The sequence below is a fragment of the Coregonus clupeaformis genome, chromosome 31, assembly GCF_020615455.1.
Source record: "Coregonus clupeaformis isolate EN_2021a chromosome 31, ASM2061545v1, whole genome shotgun sequence".
NCBI classification, from domain to species: domain Eukaryota; kingdom Metazoa; phylum Chordata; class Actinopteri; order Salmoniformes; family Salmonidae; genus Coregonus; species Coregonus clupeaformis.
The window spans coordinates 36,101,225-36,115,479 of NC_059222.1; the positions used below are offsets into that span (position 1 = coordinate 36,101,225).

Below are 14,255 nucleotides of genomic sequence, written 5' to 3' on the forward strand. Positions count from 1 at the left end.
AGACAGTGAAGAGAGAGAGGGAGGGAGAGAGACAGACAGTGAAGAGAGAGAGGGAGGGAGAGAGGCAGACAGTGAAGAGAGAGAGGGAGGGAGAGAGGCAGACAGTGAAGAGAGAGAGGGAAGGAGAGAGGCAGACAGTGAAGAGAGAGAGGGAAGGAGAGAGGCAGACAGTGACGAGAGAGGGGAGAGAGAGAGACAGACGGTGAAGAGGGAGAGGGAGAGAGAGAGACAGTGGAGAGAGAGTGGGAGGGAGAGAGACAGACAGTGAAGATAGAGTGGGAGAGAGAGGGAGGGAGAGGAAGGGAGAGAGACAGACACTGAAGAGAGAGAGAGAGGGAGAGAGAGACAGTGAAGCGCGAGAGAGAGGGAGGGAGAGACAGTGAAGAGCGAGAGGAGGGGGAGAGAGACAGACAGTGAAGAGAGAGAGAGAGGGAGGGAGAGAGACAGACAGTGAGAGAGGGAGGGAGAGAGAGAAAGTGAAGAGAGGGAGGGAGGGAGAGAGAGAAAGTGAAGAGAGAGTGGGATTTAGAGAGAGAAAGGGAAGAGAGAGAGACAGGGAGAGAGAGAGAGAGACAGTGGAGAGAGAGAGAAAGTGAAGAGAGAGGGAAGGAGAGAGAAAGTAAAGAGAGGGGGGAGAGAGAGAAAGTGAAGAGAGAGAGGGAGGGAGGGAGAGAGAGAAAGGGAAGAGAGAGGGAGGGAGAGAGGCAGACAGTGAAGAGAGAGGGAGGGAGAGAAGCAGACAGTGAAGAGAGAGGGAGGGAGAGAGGCAGACAGTGAAGAGAGAGAGGGAGGGAGAGACAGACAGTGAAGAGAGAGAGGGAGGGAGAGAGACAGACAGACAGTGAAGAGAGAGAGGGGAGAGAGAGAGAGTGGCATACATTGAAGAGAGAGAGGGAGGGAGGGAGAGAGACAGACAGTGGATAGAGAGTGGGAGGGAGAGAGAGGGAGAGAAACAGTGGAGAGAAGGAGGGAGGGAGAGAGGCAGACAGTGGATAGAGAGTGGAGGGAGAGAGAGGGAGAGAAACAGTGGAGAGAGAGAGGGAGGGAGAGAGCAGACAGTGGATAGAGTGGAGGGAGAGAGAGAGGGAGAGAGGGAGGGAGAGAGACAGTGAGAAGAGAGGGAGAGGGAAGGAGAGAGACAGACAGTGAAGAGCGAGAGGGAGAGAGTGATAAGACAGTGAATAGAGAGAGGGAGGGAGAGGAAGGGAGAGAGACAGACAGTGAAGTAGCTGAGAGGGAGAGAGAGATACAGACAGTGAAGAGAGAGAGGGATGGAGAGAGACAGAGTGAAGAGAGAGTGGAGGGAGAGAGACAGACAGTGGAGAGAGGGAGGAGAGAGACAGACAGTGAAGAGAGAGAGGGAGGGAGAGACAGTGAAGAGAGAGAGAGAGGGAGAGACAGAGGGGGGAGAGACAGACAGTGAAGAGAGAGAGGGAGGGAGAAAGAGACAGACAGTGGGAGAGGGAGGGAGAGAGAGACAGTGAAAAGAGAGGGGGAGGGAGAGAGAGGGAAGAGAGAGAGGGAGGGAGAGAGACAGACAGTGAAGAGAGAGAGAGAGAGGGAGAGAAAGTGAAGAGAGAGGGGGAGAGAAAGTGAAGAGAGAGATGGAGGGAGAGAGACAGTGAAGAGAGGGAGGGAGAGAGACAGACAGTGAAGAGAGAGAGAGAGATAGAGAGAGAGACAGTGAAGAGAGAGAGAGGAGGGAGAGAGAGAGGGAAGAGAGAGGGAGGGAGAGAGAGAGAGGGAAGAGAGAGAAGGAGGGAGAGAGACAGACAGTGAAGAGAGAGAGAGGGAGAGAGACAGACAGTGAGAGAGGGAGGGAGAGAAAGTGAAGAGAGAGAGGGAGGGAGAGACAGACAGTGAAGATAGGGAGGGGGAGAGAGAGACAGACAGTGAAGAGAGAGAGAGAGAGAGGGAGAGAGAGACAGTGAAGAGAGAGAGGGAAGAGAGAGAGGGAGGGAGAGAGACAGACAGTGAAGAGAGAGGGAGGGAGAGAGACAGAGTGAAGAGAGAGTGGGAGGGAGAGAGACAGAGTGAAGAGAGAGTGGGAGGGAGAGAGGCAGACAGTGAAGAGAGAGAGGGAGGGAGAGAGGCACACAGTGAAGAGAGAGAGGGAGGGAGAGAGGCAGACAGTGAAGGGAGAGAGGGAGAGAGAGACAGTGAAGAGAGAGAGGGAGGGAGAGAGGCAGACAGTGAAGAGAGAGGGAGGGAGAGAGGCAGACAGTGAAGAGAGAGGGAGGGAGAGAGGCACACAGTGAAGAGAGAGGGAGGGAGAGAGGCAGACAGTGAAGAGAGAGAGGGAGGGAGAGAGGCAGACAGTGAAGAGAGAGAGGGAGGGAGAGAGACAGACAGTGAAGAGAGAGAGGGAGGGAGAGAGGCAGACAGTGAAGAGAGAGGGAGGGAGAGAGGCAGACAGTGAAGAGAGAGAGGGAGGGAGAGAGGCAGACAGTGAAGGGAGAGAGGGAGAGAGAGACAGTGAAGAGAGAGAGGGAGGGAGAGAGGCAGACAGTGAAGAGAGAGGGAGGGAGAGAGGCAGACAGTGAAGAGAGAGGGAGGGAGAGAGGCACACAGGGAAGAGAGAGAGGGAGGGAGAGAGGCAGACAGGAAGAGAGAGAGGGAGGGAGAGAGGCAGACAGTGAAGAGAGAGAGGGAGGGAGAGAGACAGACAGTGAAGAGAGAGAGGGAGGGAGAGAGGCAGACAGTGAAGAGAGAGGGAGGGAGAGAGGCAGACAGTGAAGAGAAAGAGGGAGGGAGAGAGGCAGACAGTGAAGGGAGAGAGGGAGAGAGAGACAGTGAAGAGAGAGAGGGAGGGAGAGAGGCAGACAGTGAAGAGAGAGAGGGAGGGAGAGAGGCAGACAGTGAAGAGAGAGGGAGGGAGAGAGGCACACAGTGAAGAGAGAGGGAGGGAGAGAGGCAGACAGTGAAGAGAGAGAGGGAGGGAGAGAGGCAGACAGTGAAGAGAGAGAGGGAGGGAGAGAGGCAGACAGTGAAGAGAGAGAGGGAGGGAGAGAGAGAGGAAGACAGTGAAGTGAGAGAGGGAGGGAGAGAGACAGACAGTGAAGAGAGAGGGAAGGAGAGAGACAGACAGTGAAGAGAGAGGGAGGGAGAGAGACAGACAGTGAAGAGAGAGGGAGGGAGAGAGACAGAGTGAAGAGAGGCAGACAGTGAAGAGAGAGAGGGAGGGAGGGAGAGAGACAGACAGTGAAGAGAGAGAGAGAGGGAGAGAGACAGACAGTGAAGAGATAGAGGGAGGGAGGGAGAGAGACAGACAGTGAAGAGAGAGAGAGGGAGAGAGGCAGACAGTGAAGAGAGAGAGGGAAGGAGAGAGGCAGACAGTGAAGAGAGAGAGGGAAGGAGAGAGGCAGACAGTGACGAGAGAGAGGGAGAGAGAGACAGACGGTGAAGAGGGAGAGGGAGAGAGAGAGACAGTGGAGAGAGAGTGGGAGGGAGGGAGACAGACAGACAGTGAAGATAGAGTGGGAGAGAGAGGGAGGGAGAGGAACGGAGAGAGACAGACACTGAAGAGAGAGAGAGAGGGAGAGAGAGACAGTGAAGCGCGAGAGAGAGGGAGGGAGAGACAGTGAAGAGCGAGAGGGGGGGAGAGAGACAGACAGTGAAGAGAGAGAGAGAGGGAGGGAGAGAGACAGACAGTGAGAGAGGGAGGGAGAGAGAGAAAGTGAAGAGAGGGATGGAGGGAGAGAGAGAAAGTGAAGAGAGAGTGGGAGGGAGAGAGAGAAAGGGAAGAGAGAGAGACAGGGAGAGAGAGAGAGAGACAGTGGAGAGAGAGATAAAGTGAAGAGAGAGGGAGGGAGAGAGAAAGTAAAGAGAGCGGGGGAGAGAGAGAAAGTAAAGAGAGCGGGGGAGAGAGAGAAAGTGAAGAGAGAGAGGGAGGGAGGGAGAGAGAGAAAGGGAAGAGAGAGGGAGGGAGAGAGGCAGACAGTGAAGATAGAGGGAGGGAGAGAGGCAGACAGTGAAGAGAGAGGGAGGGAGAGAGGCAGAAAGTGAAGAGAGAGAGGGAGGGAGAGACAGACAGTGAAGAGAGAGAGGGAGGGAGAGAGACAGACAGTGAAGAGAGAGAGGGGAGAGAGAGAGAGTGGCATACAGTGAAGAGAGAGAGAGGGAGGGAGGGAGAGAGACAGACAGTGGATAGAGAGTGGGAGGGAGAGAGAGGGAGAGAAACAGTGGAGAGAAGGAGGGAGGGAGAGAGGCAAACAGTGGATAGAGAGTGGTAGGGAGAGAGAGGGAGAGAAACATTGGAGAGAGAGAGGGAGGGAGAGAGGCAGACAGTGGATAGAGTGGGAGGGAGAGAGAGAGGGAGAGAGGGAGGGAGAGAGACAGTGGAGAGAGAGAGGGAGAGGGAAGGAGAGAGACAGACAGTGAAGAGCGAGAGGGAGAGAGTGATACAGACAGTGAATAGAGAGAGGGAGGGAGAGGAAGGGAGAGAGACAGACAGTGAAGAGCGAGAGGGAGAGAGTGATACAGACAGTGAAGAGAGAGAGGGAGGGAGAGAGACAGAGTGAAGAGAGAGTGGGAGGGAGAGAGACAGACAGTGGAGAGAGAGGGAGGGAGAGAGACAGACAGTGAAGAGAGAGAGGGAGGGAGAGACTGTGAAGAGAGAGAGAGAGGGAGAGACAGAGGGGGGGGCGAGACAGACAGTGAAGAGAGAGAGGGAGGGAGAGAGACAGACAGTGAGAGAGGGAGGGAGAGAGAGACAGTGAAAAGAGAGGGGGAGGGAGAGAGAGGGAAGAGAGAGAGGGAGGGAGAGAGACAGACAGTGAAGAGAGAGAGAGAGGGAGAGAAAGTGAAGAGAGAGGGGGAGGGAAAGTGAAGAGAGAGATGGAGGGAGAGAGAGGCAGACAGTGAAGATAGAGAGGAGGGAGAGAGACAGACAGTGAAGAGAGAGAGGGAGGGAGAGAGACAGACAGTGAAGAGAGAGAGGGAGGGAGAGAGGCAGACAGTGAAGAGAGAGAGGGAGGGAGAGAGGCAGACAGTGAAGAGAGAGAGGGAAGGAGAGAGGCAGACAGTGAAGAGAGAGAGGGAAGGAGAGAGGCAGACAGTACGAGAGAGGGGGAGAGAGAGAGACAGACGGTGAAGAGGGAGAGGGAGAGAGAGAGACAGGAGAGAGAGTGGGAGGGAGAGAGACAGACAGTGAAGATAGAGGGAGAGAGAGAGGGAGGGAGAGGAAGGGAGAGAGACAGACACTGAAGAGAGAGAGAGAGGGAGAGAGAGACAGTGAAGCGCGAGAGAGAGGGAGGGAGAGACAGTGAAGAGCTAGAGGGGGGGAGAGAGACAGACAGTGAAGAGAGAGAGAGAGAGGGAGGGAGAGAGACAGACAGTGAGAGAGGGAGGGAGAGAGAGAAAGTGAAGAGAGGGAGGGAGGGAGAGAGAGAAAGTGAAGAGAGAGTGGGATGGAGAGAGAGAAAGGGAAGAGAGAGAGACAGGGAGAGAGAGAGAGAGAGACAGTGGAGAGAGAGAGAAAGTGAAGAGAGAGGGAGGGAGAGAGGCAGACAGTGAAGAGAGAGGGAGGGAGAGAGGCAGACAGTGAAGAGAGAGGGAGGGAGAGAGGCAGACAGTGAAGAGAGGGAGGGAGGGAGAGACAGACAGTGAAGAGAGAGAGGGAGGGAGAGAGACAGACAGACAGTGAAGAGAGAGAGGGGAGAGAGAGAGAGAGAGTGGCATACAGTGAAGAGAGAGAGGGAGGGAGGGAGAGAGACAGACAGTGGATAGAGAGTGGGAGGGAGAGAGAGGGAGAGAAACAGTGGAGAGAAGGAGGGAGGGAGAGAGGCAGACAGTGGATAGAGAGTGGGAGGGAGAGAGAGGGAGAGAAACAGTGGAGAGAGAGAGGGAGGGAGAGAGGCAGACAGTGGATAGAGTGGGAGGGAGAGAGAGGGAGAGAGGGAGGGAGAGAGACAGTGGAGAGAGAGAGGGAGAGGGAAGGAGAGAGACAGACAGTGAAGAGCGAGAGGGAGAGAGTGATACAGACAGTGAATAGAGAGAGGGAGGGAGAGGAAGGGAGAGAGACAGACAGTGAAGAGCGAGAGGGAGAGAGTGATACATACAGTGAAGAGAGAGAGGGAGGGAGAGAGACAGAGTGAAGAGAGAGTGGGAGGGAGAGAGACAGACAGTGGAGAGAGAGGGAGGGAGAGAGACAGACAGTGAAGAGAGAGAGGGAGGGAGAGACAGTGAAGAGAGAGAGAGAGGGAGAGACAGAGGGGGGGGAGAGACAGACAGTGAAGAGAGAGAGGGAGGGAGAGAGACAGACAGTGAGAGAGGGAGGGAGAGAGAGACAGTGAAAAGAGAGGGGGAGGGAGAGAGAGGGAAGAGAGAGAGGGAGGGAGAGAGACAGACAGTGAAGAGAGAGAGAGAGAGGGAGAGAAAGTGAAGAGAGAGGGGGAGAGAAAGTGAAGAGAGAGATGGAGGGAGAGAGACAGACAGTGAAGAGAGAGAGAGAGATAGAGAGAGAGACAGTGAAGAGAGAGGAGGAGGGAGAGAGAGAGGGAAGAGAGAGGGAGGGAGAGAGAGAGAGGGAAGAGAGAGAGGGAGGGAGAGAGACAGACAGTGAAGAGAGAGAGAGGGAGAGAGACAGACAGTGAGAGAGGGAGGGAGAGAAAGTGAAGAGAGAGAGGGAGGGAGAGACAGACAGTGAAGATAGGGAGGGAGAGAGAGAGACAGACAGTGAAGAGAGAGAGAGAGAGGGAGAGAGAGACAGTGAAGAGATAGGGGGAAGAGAGAGAGGGAGGGAGAGAGACAGACAGTGAAGAGAGAGGGAGGGAGAGAGACAGAGTGAAGAGAGAGTGGGAGGGAGAGAGACAGAGTGAAGAGAGAGTGGGAGGGAGAGAGGCAGACAGTGAAGAGAGAGAGGGAGGGAGAGAGGCACACAGTGAAGAGAGAGAGGGAGGGAGAGAGGCAGACAGTGAAGAGAGAGGGAGGGAGAGAGGCAGACAGTGAAGAGAGAGGGAGAGAGAGAGGCAGACAGTGAAGAGAGAGAGGGAGGGAGAGAGGCAGACAGTAAAGTGAGAGAGGGAGGGAGAGAGACAGACAGTGAAGAGAGAGGGAGGGAGAGAGACAGACAGTGAAGAGAGAGGGAGGGAGAGAGACAGAGTGAAGAGAGGCAGACAGTGAAGAGAGAGAGGGAGGGAGGGAGAGAGACAGACAGTGAAAAGAGGGAGAGAGGGAGAGAGACAGACAGTGAAGAGAGAGAGGGAGGGAGGGAGAGAGACAGACAGTGAAGAGAGAGAGAGAGGGAGAGAGAGGCAGACAGTGAAGAGAGAGGGGGAGGGAGAGAGACAGACAGTGAAGAGAGAGAGGGAGGGAGAGAGAGACAGTGAAGCGCGAGAGAGAGGGAGGGAGAGACAGTGAAGAGCGAGAGGGGGGGAGAGAGACAGACAGTGAAGAGAGAGAGGGGAGAGAGAGGGAGAGAAACTGTGGAGAGAGAGAGGGAGGGAGGGAGAGAGACAGACCGTGAAGAGAGAGAGAGAGGGAGAGAGACAGACAGACAGTGAAGAGAGAGAGAGGGAGAGAGACAGACAGTGAAGAGAGAGAGGGAGGGAAATAGACAGACAGTGAAGAGAGAGAGGGAGGGAGAGAGGCAGACAGTGAAGAGAGAGAGGGAGGGAGAGAGGCAGACAGTGAAGAAAGAGAGGGAAGGAGAGAGGCAGACAGTGAAGAGAGAGAGGGAAGGAGAGAGGCAGACAGTGACGAGAGAGAGGTAGAGAGAGAGACAGACGGTGAAGAGGGAGAGGGAGAGAGACAGTGGAGAGAGAGTGGGAGGGAGAGAGACAGACAGTGAAGAGAGAGGGAGGGAGAGAGGCAGACAGTGAAGAGAGAGGGGGAGGGAGAGAGACAGACAGTGAAGAGAGAGAGGGAGGGAGAGAGGCAGACAGTAAAGAGAGAGAGGGGAGAGAAACAGTGGAGACAGAGAGAGACTGAGTGAAGAGAGAGGCAGACAGTGAAGAGAGAGTGGGAGGGAGGGAGACAGACAGTGAAGAGAGAGAGAGGCAGACAGTGAAGAGAGAGAGGGAGGGAGAGAGGCAGACAGTGAAGAGAGAGAGGGAGGGAGAGAGGCAGACAGTGAAGATAGAGAGGGAGGGAGAGAGACAGACAGTGAAAAGAGAGAGGGAGGGAGAGAGACAGACAGTGAAGAGAGAGAGGGAGGGAGAGAGGCAGACAGTGAAGAGAGAGAGGGAGGAGAGAGGCAGACAGTGAAGAGAGAGAGGGAAGGAGAGAGGCAGACAGTGAAGAGAGCGAGGAAGGAGAGAGGCAGACAGTGACGAGAGAGAGGGAGAGAGAGAGACAGACGGTGAAGAGGGAGAGGGAGAGAGAGAGACAGTGGAGAGAGAGTGGGAGGGAGAGAGACAGACAGTGAAGATAGAGTGGGAGAGAGAGGGAGGGAGAGGAAGGGAGAGAGACAGACACTGAAGAGAGAGAGAGAGGGAGAGAGAGACAGTGAAGCGCGAGAGAGAGGGAGGGAGAGACAGTGAAGAGCGAGGGGGAGAGAGACAGACAGTGAAGAGAGAGAGAGAGGGAGGGAGAGAGACAGACAGTGAGAGAGGGAGGGAGAGAGAGAAAGTGAAGAGAGGGAGGGAGGGAGAGAGAAAGGGAAGAGAGAGAGACAGGGAGAGAGAGAGAGAGACAGTGGAGAGAGAGAGAAAGTGAAGAGAGAGGGAGGGAGAGAGAAAGTAAAGAGAGGGGGGGAGAGAGAGAAAGTGAAGAGAGAGAGGGAGGGAGGGAAAGAGATAAAGGGAAGAGAGAGGGAGGGAGAGAGGCAGACAGTGAAGAGAGAGGGAGGGAGAGAGGCAGACAGTGAAGAGAGAGGGAGGGAGAGAGGCAGACAGTGAAGAGAGAGAGGGAGGGAGAGAGGCAGACAGTGAAGTGAGAGAGGGAGGGAGAGAGACAGACAGTGAAGAGAGAGGGAGGGAGAGAGACAGACAGTGAAGAGAGAGGGAGGGAGAGAGACAGACAGTGAAGAGAGAGGGAGGGAGAGAGACAGAGTGAAGAGAGGCAGACAGTGAAGAGAGAGAGGGAGGGAGGGAGAGAGACAGACAGTGAAGAGAGAGAGGGAGAGAGAGAGACAGACAGTGAAGAGAGAGGGAGGGAGAGAGAGACAGTGAAGAGAGAGAGGGAGGAGAGAGGGAGAGAAACAGTGGAGAGAGAGAGGGAGGTAGGGAGACAGACAGACAGTGAAGAGAGAGAGAGAGGGAGTCAGGCAGACAGTGAAGAGAGAGAGGGATGGAGAGAGACAGACAGTGAAGAGAGAGAGGGAGGGAGAGAGACAGACAGTGAAGAGAGAGAGGGAGGGAGAGAGACAGACAGTGAAGAGAGAGAGGGAGGGAGGGAGACAGACAGTGAAGAGAGAGAGGGAGAGAAACAGTGGAGAGAGAGAGACAGAGTGAAGAGAGAGGCAGACAGTGAAGAGAGAGAGGGAGGGAGGGGGACAGACAGTGAAGAGAGAGAGAGGCAGACAGTGAAGAGAGAGAGGGAGGGAGAGAGGCAGACAGTGAAGAGAGAGAGGGAGGGAGAGAGACAGACAGTGAAGAGAGAGAGGGAGGGAGAGAGGCAGACAGTGAAGAGAGAGATGGAGGGAGAGAGGCAGACAGTGAAGAGAGAGAGGGAAGGAGAGAGGCAGACAGTGAAGAGAGAGGGAAGGAGAGAGGCAGACAGTGAAGAGAGAGAGGGAGAGAGAGAGACAGACGGTGAAGAGTGAGATAGAGAGAGAGAGAGACAGTGAAAGAGAGGGAGGGAGAGAGACAGACAGTGGAGAGAGAGTGGGAGGGAGAGAGACAGACAGTGAAGAGAGAGTGGGAGACCATATTTGAACATATACTATAATTATTATCATATTAGTAATGGGGAGGACGACGCCGTCACCCACTGGTTTATATCTGTGAATCATGAGGCCCACCATTCTAAAGGACAGTTTTATTTGTTTTAAGTTGAGACAAAGTAACACTTCACTATACCACCCCTATTACTAACACACACACACACACACAGGATTATCTATGGAGAGTGTACTGACCCCTCTAAAGCTGATGTTCTCTTTCTCCTGCCTGTCCAATGTGTTTCTGGGTCCTGGAGTCACCAGTCTACTGCTGCTGCTGCCCTATCAGTTGACCTACACATTTTATTTGTGCAGTTTTACAGATAATTTCCTGCAATTCTACACATTTTGCCATGACTTATATCACGTTAATAATTATATCTGAGTGAGAGTGACTAACAAAATCAATGTGGGCCTCCTGGAGGTCAGGGCAGGGAGGGGTCTCACTGATTTGTTTTATCTCATTTACTGAATTTCTATACAATTTTAAAACATTAAAATGCTTTTTGGAGAAGAGTACAAACAGGCAGAAATTACCCAAGCCATTATCACATTGGTTGCTGTACAATTAGCTGCTACACATTAACTCACATTAACTCAGCACCGGGATTAAAAACTATAATTTAATACGTACAGAGGGATATGTTAGCAGAACAATTATTTTATGAACAAAAAGTAAACATATGAGTTTGCGTTACAGAACAATTATTTTGTAGTTTCACAGCTAATTTCCTGCATTCTACACATTTTGACATGACTAATGCAATGTTAATATGATATCTGAGTGAAAGTGACTAACAAAATCAATTGGGGCCCCCTGGAGCTCAGGGCCTCTTGGCAAGTGCCCTGCATGCCCGTTCAGTAATTCAGCCATTATGTCAACATGTTTAGACAGCTGGCTAGAGTAACTAAACTAATTTCCCAATCAAAACATTTTTAACTGACATGGGCTAATTGAGTGACTGTCAGTGAGTGACTTAAGAGGAGAACAGCTGATGAACAACTAAGTTTCTAAATGTCACCTTATGTTTACTGCTATTCTCTCAACAGTAAGTTGAGACCCCACTGAGTTTTTTAATTAGGAAAAATGACAGAAGTATGAGTATAGTTGACTCATGTTTCTCTCTCTCTGTCTCACACACACACACAAACACACACACAACCTCATTGGGATGACATCACTGTCAGAGACACCTCTGATTGGCAGATCTGTACACCAGTGCTTTTGGCATCACCAGATGATCCAATATAGAAGTATGGGTAGAGCGTCTCAGTGAATGTGTCTTTATGAGTGTAGATGAGTGTCATGTCTTTGGAGTCGTAGAAGGACACCTCCCCCCGGTCGTAGTCCAGCTGTACTCTGATCCTCTGGGGTATCCTCTTCAGGAGGAGGGTCTTTCCCATTCCATTACTATACTTACCACTCCTCTGCACTAGAGCCCAGATTCCATTCTTTGGTGATACAGTCTGCTCCCTTTTCTTGTCAACTGACTCTTTAGCCACGCCCATAAACCAGATAGGACGGTCCCCCACCTCCACCTCCCAGCAGTGTTTACCTGAGCTGAACCCCTTAGAGCCCAGAATAGATGGGTACTTTGTGAATCTCTCAGGGTTTTCAGGGAGCTGCTGCTTTGGGCCAGTCTGACTCACACTGGTCAGATCATCAGACAGAGAGAGACAGGGGGATGCAGTGTTGGGGTCCAGAATCACAGGAGCTTCAGAACAAAGGCAGAGATATTCCACACATTATACCATGTATTTTTTTTCATATACACTAAGAATACTACTTAAAAAAGCCTACTTAATTCAAATCTATATTACAATATTCTCAATCATGTTCTCTCCTATCCAGTACTCACTGTGTTTGACGATCCCCTGCATCTTCTCCCAGACTCTGAACTTCAGGTTGCCCAGGTGTTTGGTCACGTCTATCAGCGCCCCTGACAACAGCTGTGGATCCGGCATTGTGCACTGGGATCTAGAATAACATTCAGGAGTCAGCACTTCTGTGGGGTTGGGTTCACAACCTCAGAGAAGCGAGAGACGAGAAGCAGATCACATACCTTTCCTTCATGGTCTTGAAGTTCTGGAAAGTAGAGTATATTGTCATCAATATCATTGATTCATCTATCAATCTTTTAGTTAATTTATAATCTATGTCTGAGAGAGAGCAGTCCTTACCTGCAGGAATGAGATGTCTTCATCTTTCAGCTCCTCCTCTATGGCTCTGATTGTGTCTGAAAGTGATGAAATCTCTCTGTTCATCTGCTCAATCTTCACCTTCATCTTCTGACTCTTCTGCTTCTCTTCCTCTTTCAGAGCAGCTATCCTGGCCTCCTCTTCCTCTCGTAGAAACTGGTGAAGTTTCTCAAACTCCTTCTTGATCTGCTTCTCCGTGTGCTGGGCCTGGCTCTGGAGAAAGTGAGAAGAATATCTCATTCTATAATTATTGTCAGAATAAAATCCTACATGTAGGCTACAATTCAAACAATACATGCTGTACTATTGCAACTTAGCATGGTTTATACTAACCTTAATGTGCCCTGCTGTTTGATCACAGGTTTGTTTAACTTCATTAAACACCTTCAGCTTCTCCTGTAAGGGCTTCAGGTCAGTCTGGAGTTCCTCCTGGAATGAAACAGAACCTCACTGAGGAGACAACCTCTGGACTCACTTTATAGGAGAGAGCATGTCTGTACAACACATCTCTATCACTGCAGAGACTTTTTATCCTTGTTTTAAGATTCAATGTCAGAGATACCTATGTTTTCACTCAGGATCTTGTCGTGTATTGAGATTATGACGTTGTTAATGTTTTAAGTGGAACCAGAGAGGACGTTAATTTTAGTATCAAGAGGGAATGTTTTAGTGTAACGCCACATACAACAGACAGGAAGTGTGTTGTAGACAGGGGAGACTGGTGATTGGCCAGAAGAGGGAGCCCATCTTTTTGCATTGTTTATAAGTAGGGGTTAAACGAATAAGAAGTTAGAGCGGCCATTCTGAGGCGTCGCTCTCCGGGTGGGCATGTCACCTGTAACTTATGCTGAAGCTTGTGATCTGAATAAACCTTATGATCAAAGTTCAGTATGAGCGGACTCCTTTGTTTATCAGCAATAATTGCCACCATTCACCCGATACGACAATCTCTAAGACTATTTAGAATGTATCAGAAAATGAAATTCACAATCATTCAGTCAACACAATGTGCAGAAAATCAATCTATTATCTAAATGAGGAGGACTCATAAAGAAAACATTTATAACTTCATGTTCCATAGTTTTTTAGTATTGATCTATCACCTATTTTCTATCAAAACCTTTCTCCTACCTTGTGATCCTGTACAGCCTCAGCTACAGGGATGCAGTCATGAGCTTTATGTTTCTTTGAGACCTGACACACCAAACAGATGGGCTCTTTATCCTCCAGACAGAACAGCCTGAGTTTCTCACTGTGCAGACTGCAGAGCACCTTGGACCCTGTGGTTGGACTTTTCGGATCTGTCTGTCTCCTTTCCTGTAAGGCCTCACACAGGTTCTTTAGAGAGAGGTTTGTAAGAGGATGATCCTTAGACGATCTTCTCCTGCAAACTGGACATTCCCGAGATTCCTTGTCTTTCCAGCATTCCTTTAGACAGGCTTGGCAGAAGCTGTGGCTGCATGACAAGATGTCAAGGCACACCGTACAGGAGAAATCCTCCTCTGGGAGAGACGAACTAGAAGCCATTTTCTCACACGATGTCACTTGTTTTCTTTGTCTAGAAGGGATACAGCTTTTGTCAAAATTGACTTTTCATAGCAGGTTTAGGATAACTTACGCAGCAGGTTAGGACAATTAACATAGCAAGTTAGGATAATTAGGTTAAGGTTAGGGAAAGGGTTAGGATTAGCTAAAATGCAAAAACATCTACTTTTGATGTAAATTTGACAAAAGCTATATCCCATCTAGACGTGACCGTGTCACTTCCTGTCATGGAATGATATCTGAAAGTTACTTTCACTTTTAACGTTAGTCACTTTTTAAGTTAGTCTTAAAGAGGCACTTGTTTTAAAAAAAAAGTCTAATTGCACGTAAAGGTCACAGTTTTGATGATATTACCTTGTATTGGTTGGTTTAACACCCTGATATTTCAGAACAATCCAAATAAAATCCCAGAGTTGTGTTGTGTCAGACAGACATGAGTCCTGGAGAGTTATTAAAGTTACAGCACTGAGATGCACATTAGTCGTCAGGTGACTCGGGGGTGGAGTTTACTGTGAACCTGGGTCAGATTTCAATAGTCTCTGGTCCTGTTTGAATACTTAACATGGACCCCACCCTTGTGAATACATGCGGAAATGTATTCAAACAGGGCCAATGACAGTGGATTTGCACAATGTGCACTTATTCCCTGTATGTTTTATTCTCTCTAAAGCATTATTATTGACCTGCATAG

General features: G+C 50.8%; 1 protein-coding gene across 1 annotated transcript; it reads right to left on the reverse strand.

The window, feature by feature from the left end:
* Positions 1-9,903: 9,903 nt before the first annotated feature.
* On the reverse strand, positions 9,904-14,149 carry LOC121547097 (E3 ubiquitin-protein ligase TRIM35-like). The gene is made up of 7 exons (XM_041858205.2): positions 13,919-14,149; positions 13,151-13,577; positions 12,353-12,448; positions 12,002-12,232; positions 11,884-11,906; positions 11,680-11,798; positions 9,904-11,535 (listed from the first exon to the last, which is right to left on the reverse strand). Exons 2-7 carry the CDS (start codon positions 13,544-13,546, stop codon positions 10,985-10,987), a joined length of 1,416 nt encoding a protein of 471 aa, XP_041714139.1. The 5' UTR covers positions 13,547-13,577; positions 13,919-14,149; the 3' UTR covers positions 9,904-10,984.
* Between the last annotated feature and the right edge of the window lie 106 nt (positions 14,150-14,255).

Bases quoted from the DNA above. Each gene is read 5' to 3' on its own strand.
- LOC121547097 (XM_041858205.2), bottom strand. From the start codon at position 13,546: ATGGCTTCTAGTTCGTCTCTCCCAGAGGAGGATTTCTCCTGTACGGTG. The intron at 12,449-13,150 runs GTAGGAGAAAGG...GTTTCATTCCAG, and splicing joins AGGCTGTACAGGATCACAAG to GAGGAACTCCAGACTGACCT. The intron at 11,799-11,883 runs GTATGTGATCTG...ATGTTATTCTAG, and splicing joins TTCAAGACCATGAAGGAAAG to ATCCCAGTGCACAATGCCGG.